Source organism: Orycteropus afer, unplaced genomic scaffold (assembly GCF_000298275.1).
Source record: "Orycteropus afer afer isolate SDZICR_OR568_19922 unplaced genomic scaffold, OryAfe1.0 scaffold00250, whole genome shotgun sequence".
NCBI lineage: Eukaryota > Metazoa > Chordata > Mammalia > Tubulidentata > Orycteropodidae > Orycteropus > Orycteropus afer.
The window spans coordinates 375,993-385,621 of NW_006921837.1; the positions used below are offsets into that span (position 1 = coordinate 375,993).

A 9,629-nucleotide genomic window follows, 5' to 3' on the forward strand; every position below is an offset into this window, starting at 1 on the left:
TGTAGTTTACTGACTTCCGTTCCATAGCATAGGAAGAGGGGAATTTCCTAGTCCCTTTATCAAGGCTGTTGGTGGTTCAAACCCACCAGCCACTCCATGGAAGCAAGACTGGGCAATCTACTTCCACAAAGATTTACCCCCTTGTAAACTCAGTTGGGGTCACTATGAGTTGGAATCGACTCGATGGCATTGGGTTTGGTTTTGGTTTTTTATCAAGGCTAAGGAGCTCTGGTGCTGCAGTGCCAGTGCCTAAGGCATTTGGCTGTAACCAGAAGGTTGGCAATTCAAGCCCACCAGCTACTCCACGGATGCAAGACCATAATGTCTACTTCCATAAAGATTTACCGCCTCAGAAACCTAATAGGGGTCCTATAAGTGGAATCTACTTGATGGCAGTGGGTTTTATCAAGGCCTCGATGGCACATAACAATTACAATCCTGATGCCAGAATATGACAAAGCATAAAAAAGAAAACCATAAACTGTGTATGAATATATATAACAAAAAAATCCTAAATAATATGTAAGTGTATCAAATCTAACATGATTCAACATTAGCAAATAGGTTAATATAATGCTTTGCATTATTAGGCTAGAAAGAAAAAAACTACATATGATCATCATAGTACATGATCTAAAAAAAAAAAAAAAACAACTCTTCATTAACCAGTGATACAAGGATGTTTTCTTAATATAATAAAGTATATTTACCAGAAACTGATAATAAATAATATAAAAACAGGGAACAATATAAGGATATTGTGCATGTTGTTCTAATGATGGCAATGAGATAAGGAAAAAAAAAGGCAAAATTATTAAAGGAAGAACCAATATTATCTTTATTTGCAGATTGATGTGATTATTTACCTACAACATAAAGAAAATCAAAAAGAAATTATTAGAGCTAATAAAATAATTAGTTATTCCAATAAAAAAATAAAATAAAACTCACTGCTATCTATCAGTTCTGCCTCATAGCAACCCCCATTGGGTTTCCAAGGCTGTGAATTTTTAAGGAACCAGACTGCCCCATCTTTCTTCCTTGCAGTGGCTGGTGGGTTAGAACCACTGACCTTTTGGTTAGCAGCTAAATGCCTGAACCACTACACCACTAGAGCTCCTTAGTTCTTTCAATACTTGGTAAAAAAAAAAAACTCCCCAAATTAATAAATGTCAGTAATATCCAATTAGAAAATGTAATAGATCTTTTGTTACTAACAATAACAAAGAGTAAATAATTTAAGGAATAATCTCACAGTTGTTAGTTGTCTTTGAGTAGATTCTAACTTAAGCCTGTGCACAACAGAGTGAAACTCTACCGAGTCCTGTGCCATTCTCACAATCTTGCTGTGTTTGACCCTGTTTTTGTAGCCACTATGTCAGTGCATCTCATTGAAGGTCTTCCTCTTTTTTACTGACCCTCTACTTTACCAAGAATGATGTCTTTCCTTCCTGATAACATATCCAAAGTAGGTAAGATAAAGTCTCATCATCCTCCCTTCTAAGGAGCATTCTGGCTGTATGTCTTCCAAGACAGATTTGTTCCTTCATCTGGTTGTCCATAATTTAAAGGCTAACACCATACTTTAAAGGCAGCTGTTTTTCTCTGGTCTTTGTTGTTTCATTGTCCAGCTTTTGCCTGCATATGAAACGATTCAGGTTCACCTTAGTCCTCGGAGTGACATCTTTGCTTTTTAACACTTTAAAGAGGTCTTTTGCAGCAAATTTGTTCATTGCAGTACTCATTTGATTTCTTATCTGCTGCTTCCATGGGTGTTGATTGTGGATCCAAGTAAAATTAAATCCTTGACAACTTCAATCTTTTCTCCATTTATCATGATGCTACTTATTGGTCCAGGTGTGGAGATTTTAGTTTTCTTTATGTTGAGGTGTAATCCATACATGTAGTTTTTGATCTTCAAGTCCTCTTCACTTTCAGCAAGCAAAGTTGTGTCATCTGCATTTCTTAGGTTGTTAATGAGTCTTCCTCCAGTCGTGATGCCACATTCTTCTTCATATAGTCCAGCTTCTCAGATTATTTGCTCAGCATACAATTGAATTAAGTATAGTGAAAGGATACAACCCTGCCACACCCCTTTCATGATTTTAACCATACAGTATCTTGTTCTGTTTGAACAACTGCCTCTTGGTCTATGTACAGGTTCCTCATGAGCACAATTAAGTGTTCTGGAATGCCCATTCTTCACAATGTTATCCATAATTTGTTATGATCCACACAAATACCTTTGCATAGTCAATAAAACACAGGGAGACATCTTTCTGCTATTCTTTGCTTTCAGTGAAGATCCATCTGACACCAGCAATGATATCCTTCATTCTATGTCCTCTACTGAATCCAGCTTGATTTTTGGCAGCTCCCTGTCCATGTACTGCCACAACCCCTTTTTCATTATCTTCAGCAAAATTTTACTTAGTGTGTGATGTTATGACACTGTTTGATAATTTCTGCATTCTGTTGGAGCATACACATTTTGTTTCATGTTATTGACTGCAATTCCCCACAATGTAACAGCTCTCTTCCCACTTACTCCTGTAGTTACCTCTTCCCTATGTCCTTCTTTCTTGTGAATTCCTGCCCCTTGAGCTATCTCCCTGTGGAAATACTCCCCTTCTGTTCCCCCACGATTGATCTCTCCAAGGAGTGTATCTACCTGATGTAAATGTTCACCCTATGTGTTTGTCTATTGTTTGGCCGGAAGCCATGGCAGTGAGTTCAATTCCAGACCTGAAGAGTAACTAGGGGCCATAGTCTCAGGGGTCACACCAGGCTGTATCAGACCAGTAAACCTGGTCTTTTTTATGGTTTTAAGTTTTATTCCATATTGTTCTCTCACTCTATCCAGGATCTTCAAAGTTTGAATTTTGTCTATAGTTCTTTCAGCTTGAGAAATACCGAGTGTGTTGTTCTCTTTTGATTTTCTAACTCCAAGTCTTTGCATATTTCATTATACTACTTTACTTTGTCTTCCCAAGATGCCCTTTGAAATCTTCTGTTCAACTATTTTACTTCATTTCTTCCATTTGCATTAGCTACTCTACATTCAAAAACAAGTTTTAGTGTCTCTTCTGACATCCAATTTGGTCTTTTGTTTCTTTCCTGTCTTTTTCATGACATATATGATGCCCTTAATGTCCTTCCACAGTTCATCTGGTCTTCAGTCATTAGTAGTCAGTGTTTCAAATCTGTTCTTGATATGGTCTCTAAATTTAGGTGAAACGTACTAGAGGTTGTACTTTGGCTCTTGTGGACTTGTTTTCATTTTCTTCAGCTTCAACTTGAACTTGCCTATAAGCAGTTGGTGGTCTGTTCCACTGTTGCCCCCTGACCTCATTCTGACTGATGATATTCAGCTTCTTATTGTTCCTTTCCACAATTCGATTCCTGTGTATTCCATCCAGTGAGGTCCATGTGTATAGTCACCATTTATGTTGTTTTAAAAAAGGTATTTACAATGAATAAGTAGTTGGTCTTGCAAAATTCTGTCATGAGATCACCTGCATTGTTTCTTTCACCAAGGCCTTATTTTCCTCCTACCAACCCTTCTTTGTTTCCAACTTTCACATTCCAATCACCAGTAATTATCAATGCATCTTGATTGCAAGTTTGATCCATTTTAGATTTCAGAAGATGGTAAAAATACGTAAACTTGAATAATAGTTGAACTAACTGGTCTCCCTTGTAGGCTTATCGATATTATCCTATCACTGGCAACATTGTACTTCAAATTAGATCCTGAAATGTTCTTTTTGATGATGAATGCAAGGCCATTCCTCTTTAATTTGTCATTCCTGTTATAGTAGACCCTCAAGATCAACAGCCCAAAGCTGATTCTTAAGAGGTATGGAGGTCAGGCGTACCTACACTCTGCAGCCTTTTTTTGTCAGACCATACTCACAGTCTTAGGGTTTATTAGGGAAGTAACAGGTTACAATTCAGGATCAGGAAAGACTCAGGATACAGATCTTCAATCAGGACAGCCTCTTCTCAGTCATGTTACAGGCAAGCCTCACTCTGGTCCTTGGCCCCTCATCCTGGCTTCTGCCGTGCTCTGGCAGATGTTACAAAGCTCTTTTAGCTCTGCCGATAAATGCCCAGAGGTACCCCAGTCTCCCGGTAAGCCTTGGCCTGCAGGCACTCAGCTCACATGGTCTGTAGGTCAGCGCACCCACTGTGCATTCTCCTGCCTGTCTTCTGGGTCTGTGGCCTCTGCTGCCGCCACTTCTCAGCCTCCACTTCTTGCCATCTTGCACCATCTCCAGTGTTACAGCTCTCTCTCTCTCTTTCTGTCTCCTGGGTCTAGGAGGCTACCAGCTCAGGGACCCCAAGTCCAAAGGATGCTCTCCATTTCTAGCTCTTCTTCTTGGTGGTGGTGAGGAAATAGTACTCATAATTAGAAGAAATAGCTGCAAACATCCATTAATAATTGGAACACAGAATGTATGAAGGATGTATCTAGGAAAATTAGAAGTTGTCAAAAATGAAATGGAATGCATATATAAAATATATATGGAGCAAAATATGTTACTGAAAGACAAAAAAGAAGCCCTAAGTCAATGGAGACTTACTAGGTTCCTTGCAGAAAAACTCAATGTTTTTAAAGTGTCAATTTTCCTTAAATTAATATTATCAATTTAATTCAATTACAGTTATAATTGCAGTGAAGCTGGAGGAGAATGTTGGTATAATTAAGAATGCAATGGAATGGTGTGTTGCTATTAAAATAATAAAATCAGTCTGTGTATTTGACATCTGGCTTAGTTATCTAGTGTTCTGTAACAGATACACAAGTAGGTGGCTTTAGCAAACAGAAATTTATTTGCTCAGTTTGTTGTTGTTGTGTACCGTCGAGTCGGACCCAACTCATAGAGACCTCTCCTTGGGTTTCTGAGGCAGTATCACTATGGAAATAGATTGCCCCATCTTCCTTCCGAGGAGTGGCTGGTGGGTTTGAACCGCTAGCCTTCTGGTTAGCAGTTAAGTGCCTCAGGCACTATGCTACCAGAGCTCCCAGTTTAGGAGGCTAGATTCTAGTCCAAATTCAGGGTGCTGGCTCTGGGGAAGGCTTTCTCTCTGTTGGCTCTGGGGGAAGGTCCTTGTTCTTGGTTCCCTGGTGGTGATCTTCATGTGGGGTGGTGTGTATCTTCCCCTGTCTCTGGTGCCTCTCTATGCCTGATCTACTCATTTTATATCTCCAAGGTGATTGGTTTAAAACACACCCTACACTGATAAGGTCTTTTAACATAACAATGAAAACCCATTCCTAAATGGATTTATAACCACAGATACAGGGGTTAGAATTTACAACATATATTTATTTACAAGATTCAATCCATAACAACATGGAAAGATGCCCAAGATATTTTTATTTCATTAAAAACAATGCAGCTTATAATTGTTGTTACTGTTGTTGGATGCCGTGGAGTTGATTTCAACTCATAACATCCCCATGCAACATAGTAGAATAGTCTCATAGGGTTTTCTTGGCTCTAATCTTTACAAAAACAGATTGTCACATCTTTCTTTTGTGGAGCCTGAGTGAATTCAAAGCACCAACTTTTGGTTGGCAGCCAAATACTTAACCATCACACCACCAGGGCTTCATAGCTTATAATAGTTCAATCCCACTTTATTAAATACACACATGTGAGTGCACTCACACATATACTGACATGCACACATAATCATATAGAGTCCAAAGACTAGAGGGATTAACACCAAAATGTTAGACTTCAGTTTTTCTGTAAACAAGGGATGGGGGTTTGGTAGTAGAGATGGAGGGACATTTCATTTCTTCTTCCCATTCATTTCTTCTTCCTATTCTCCACTGGGGAGCTCTGGTAGCATAGTGTCTAAGGCACTTGACTGCTAACCAGAAGGAGGGAAGATGGGACAATTACTTCCGTAATGATACTGCCTCGAAAACCCAAGGAGGGGTCACTATGAGTCGTGTCTGACTCGACGGCATGTAACAAACATAACATTCTTCACTGTCTTGTTTTTTTACAGGCATACATTATTTTTGCATTTAGTTAAACCAATAAGTGACTTCCACATCGAAAAAGAAAAACGGAAACCAATAACATGCCTCATAAGTCAAGCATTTGAATTGATCAACCTCTCAATCCTAGGCTGCTACACACAGTTTATTACGTGTAAAAAACCATGCTCACAGTTTTTGAAACCAAATGTAAAGATATTAGTTTTTAAAATAACAAGTCAGGATTCTGTCTGCCCTTCATTTTTAAAATCTTTCCTGAATAAGCATTCTGAAAGGTGGAGGCAAAGCTTGACATCCCTGTTCTCCTCTTTTTGCGTAGTGCCATTAAAATTCATGACAGTAGGAGTCTGTGCTGGGAAAAATGCATTGTAATGCACTTCTCCATTTTCTGTATAATAATCTTTTAGTTATTTAAAATATTTGTACTCAACAGGGCACACAGGAGAAGACTTGGGGGTGTGCTGATATTCTGACTACTCTTGTCTGTATGTCCATCCTATGATGAAACATTGTTTTCACAACCTGGTCGCCCAGCATCATAGGGATGTTGGCAGAGGCGGTGCTGGGGGGCAGGGCTTTCTGGCTCCAGGTCCTTGGTATTGAATTAAATCAGAATCTTTAGGGGATAGGTGCAGGCATGCTTATTTTTCAAATGGGCTCCAGGGGACCCCAGTGTGAAACCAGGACTGGGAACCACTGCCTTAATAGGGTCAAATGATCGCATTCAAGTATAGAATCCAGCAGGGCCTGATTAGTGGTACCCTGGATGCATGAAAGCTGGCTTGATCAAACTAACCAAGTTTCCATGCGTGTCTAAAAATACACAAAGTCTGATGTTAGCCACTATAGTCACCATGTTATCTAACCCCGTTTTACTGGTGAGGCAGATACAGTACACTGGCAAGAACCCAGGTTGATCAAACACAGCTGGGCGTTTATGCAAGCGCTGGCACTAGTCACCTGGACTCCAGGGTTGCTTAGCAAAAATGAGAAGTTTGGATTGTTAAAATGGCAAATGCTCTGTTACCTATCTAGTTATCACAATAAAAAAATAGATATATTTTTTAATTCATTATTTCTATATATACAATTTTTAGTGATGTGATGTTAAAACTGTAATATTCAATAATAGTGCGCTGCTTAATTAAAATGTAAGGATCAATATCTTATTTTACAAATCAAATATTTTTCAATTTTGAGCAAAAAAAAAAAAAAATGCGAAGTTCGATGTGAATGAACTCAGAGGTCCTAGACGTCCCTGAAATTCTCCCATGATGCCCTTTAGGTTACAGTGCATTCACCCCAACAGAGCAGTAATAAAGATTCTCCAGATGATTACTACAGTGACCAGAGTCCATCAACACTTTCAAATTTCCTGTTCAAAAGCCTTGAATGTTATGTTGCCTACTTTATATTACTTCTTCCACACACTTTCTTTCCTCTTACTCCAACAGCGACATTACTCTCTTTGTTTTGAAAGGCTCAGGAAACAAAGTACATCAAAGATACTATTCATTGTTAACCTTAATAAGAGAAAACCCAACTACAGTGATAATACAATGCCAGCATCAAAACGAAGAGGTAGGAAGATAACTATGCCTCTGGATTCCAGCCATCAAGGGAATTAATTGCACATTCAGAGAGGACTCAGTGTGTTGATGCGAGTGTTGTGGGAAAACCAGTTTTAGAAGGTGGATCTTGGCACTATGCCTTCAAAATTGTGACACTGTAACTCTCTCGGAATAGGGCTAGTAGGATATTCCACAGCATGGACTGTCTATTGCCAATGGCCTCCCTCTGGCTTCCAGAAAGGCCTGGTCAAAAGTCTACCAGTTGGGCTCCAGCAATTTAATAAGAAAAACACAGTAGTTAGAAGGTGTCCAAGGTCCAGTTCCCTTAGAGCCAAAGACAAAGATTCTCATGTAAGTCCAGAGGGGCTCTCAGAAGAAACCCCTGAAGAAGTCAGGGAAGCAAGAGAGAGCAAAAAAGCAAAACAAAGATGTGATATTAGCACAGTGCCTAAGGCACTGACTGCTAACCAGAAGGTTGGTGGTTCAAATCCACCAGCCACTCCATGGAAACAAGACTGGGCAATCTACTTCTGTAAAGATTTACTACCTTGGAAACCCAATGGGGGTCACTATGAGTCAAAATCGACTCGACAGCAGTGGGTTTGGGGTTTTTTTAACCTCAGCCTTATCCCACAGGGAGCATCACTAGGATGTGGCACTTGAGGCAAATAGGCCAGGCTTTTTCACTCTTTTTATTAGGTACCCCTTGGGGTGGAGGTGAAGGGTGATAAAACTTCTAGGCTTTTCTGGGCCAGAGTAGCTCCCCTGAACTGAGGCATTTCCCCAGAGAAGGCTATATCTGTCAGTCATTGGCTACCAACACTCACAGCGGCTGGGGGATGAGGGTACCAGCAGGTTTAGTATCTACTTCCAGGAGCTGAGGAAGAGCACAGGGTGGGTGGCATCTCAGTGTTTGTGATCACAATTGCTTTTGTGACTGTGTTTCAGACTGCATGTCAGGCCCATGTCCTTTTGGGAAGGTTGAGCTCCAGCCCTCAACATCCTCATTGCCCGCCCTCAACAGAACTTTCATGTGGGATGTCAGAGCTCCTAAGAACATTGGTCTGGAGCTTCAGTTCTCCACACCCTACCTGAGGCAGATCGGGCCAGGCGAGAGCTGCCCAGACAGAATCACCTACTCCATCAATGGCTGCATCGATACCACCACAGTCAGGATCGGAACCTTCTGCAGCAATGGCACTGTGTCCCGCATCAAGATGCAGGAGGGAGTGAATATGACCTTACACCTACCGTGGTGGGACAAGAGAAATGTCTCTGGCTTCAGCATTGCAAACCAGTCATCTATAAAACGTGAGTATGCTGTCTCCCTCTCTGCTGTTTGATTAGGTTGAGCCATACAAAATTACTGTTGTTGTGGGTCAGAAATGGTCACGTGTCAGCAATTTTGTATGATTCAACCTAAATACTTTAAAGGAAGATTCCACTCTTCTGTAAGAGATGTGGCTTACTCACTGCTAGAGCAAACCCCTTTCTCTATTAAACAAATGGAATGGCTACTCTTTCCTTTGTTCTATGTACATATGAGGTTTGTTTGCAAAGAATGAAATGAAGCTGGTTCTACAGACCCACCTTGATTGCACCCTTTCTGATTTCTGTTTCCTCTTCTGTCTCTTTCACATATTCTGTATCTGTATCAGTGATGTGCCAGATCTTTCGGCACCTTTCAGATTCCCTCATGCTGGTCACGAGAGCTGATAGTTAGATGCCCAAGAATTTTGCAAGCTGGTGTTAGCCAAAGCCATTATTAAAAATAAAACAATATAACCTTATAATTAAATAAATTATATTAAAAACAAAGGTAATAGGTATGCAGAACTCATCATGTCCTACTTATTTTCCTATGTATTACTATTATCTATGCTTCTTGCTCTGGTAGCATAGTGCCTAAGGCACTTGACTGCTACCAGAAGGCTGGCGGTTCAAACCCACCAGCCATTCCTCAGAAGGAAGGTTAGGCAATCCTACTTCCATAGTGATACTGCCTCGGAAACCCAAGGAGGGGTCGCTATGAGTCGGGG

The 9,629-nt window shown here is 40.3% G+C and overlaps 1 protein-coding gene across 1 annotated transcript in view; it reads left to right on the top strand.

The window, feature by feature from the left end:
• Positions 1-9,629, top strand: part of CDCP1 (CUB domain containing protein 1) — an 88,655-nt gene that overhangs the window by 47,157 nt on the left and 31,869 nt on the right. The window contains exon 3 of the mRNA XM_007949698.2: positions 8,539-8,901. Within this exon, the coding sequence (XP_007947889.2) occupies positions 8,539-8,901 (363 nt within the window). The remainder of the gene's footprint in view (positions 1-8,538; positions 8,902-9,629) is intronic.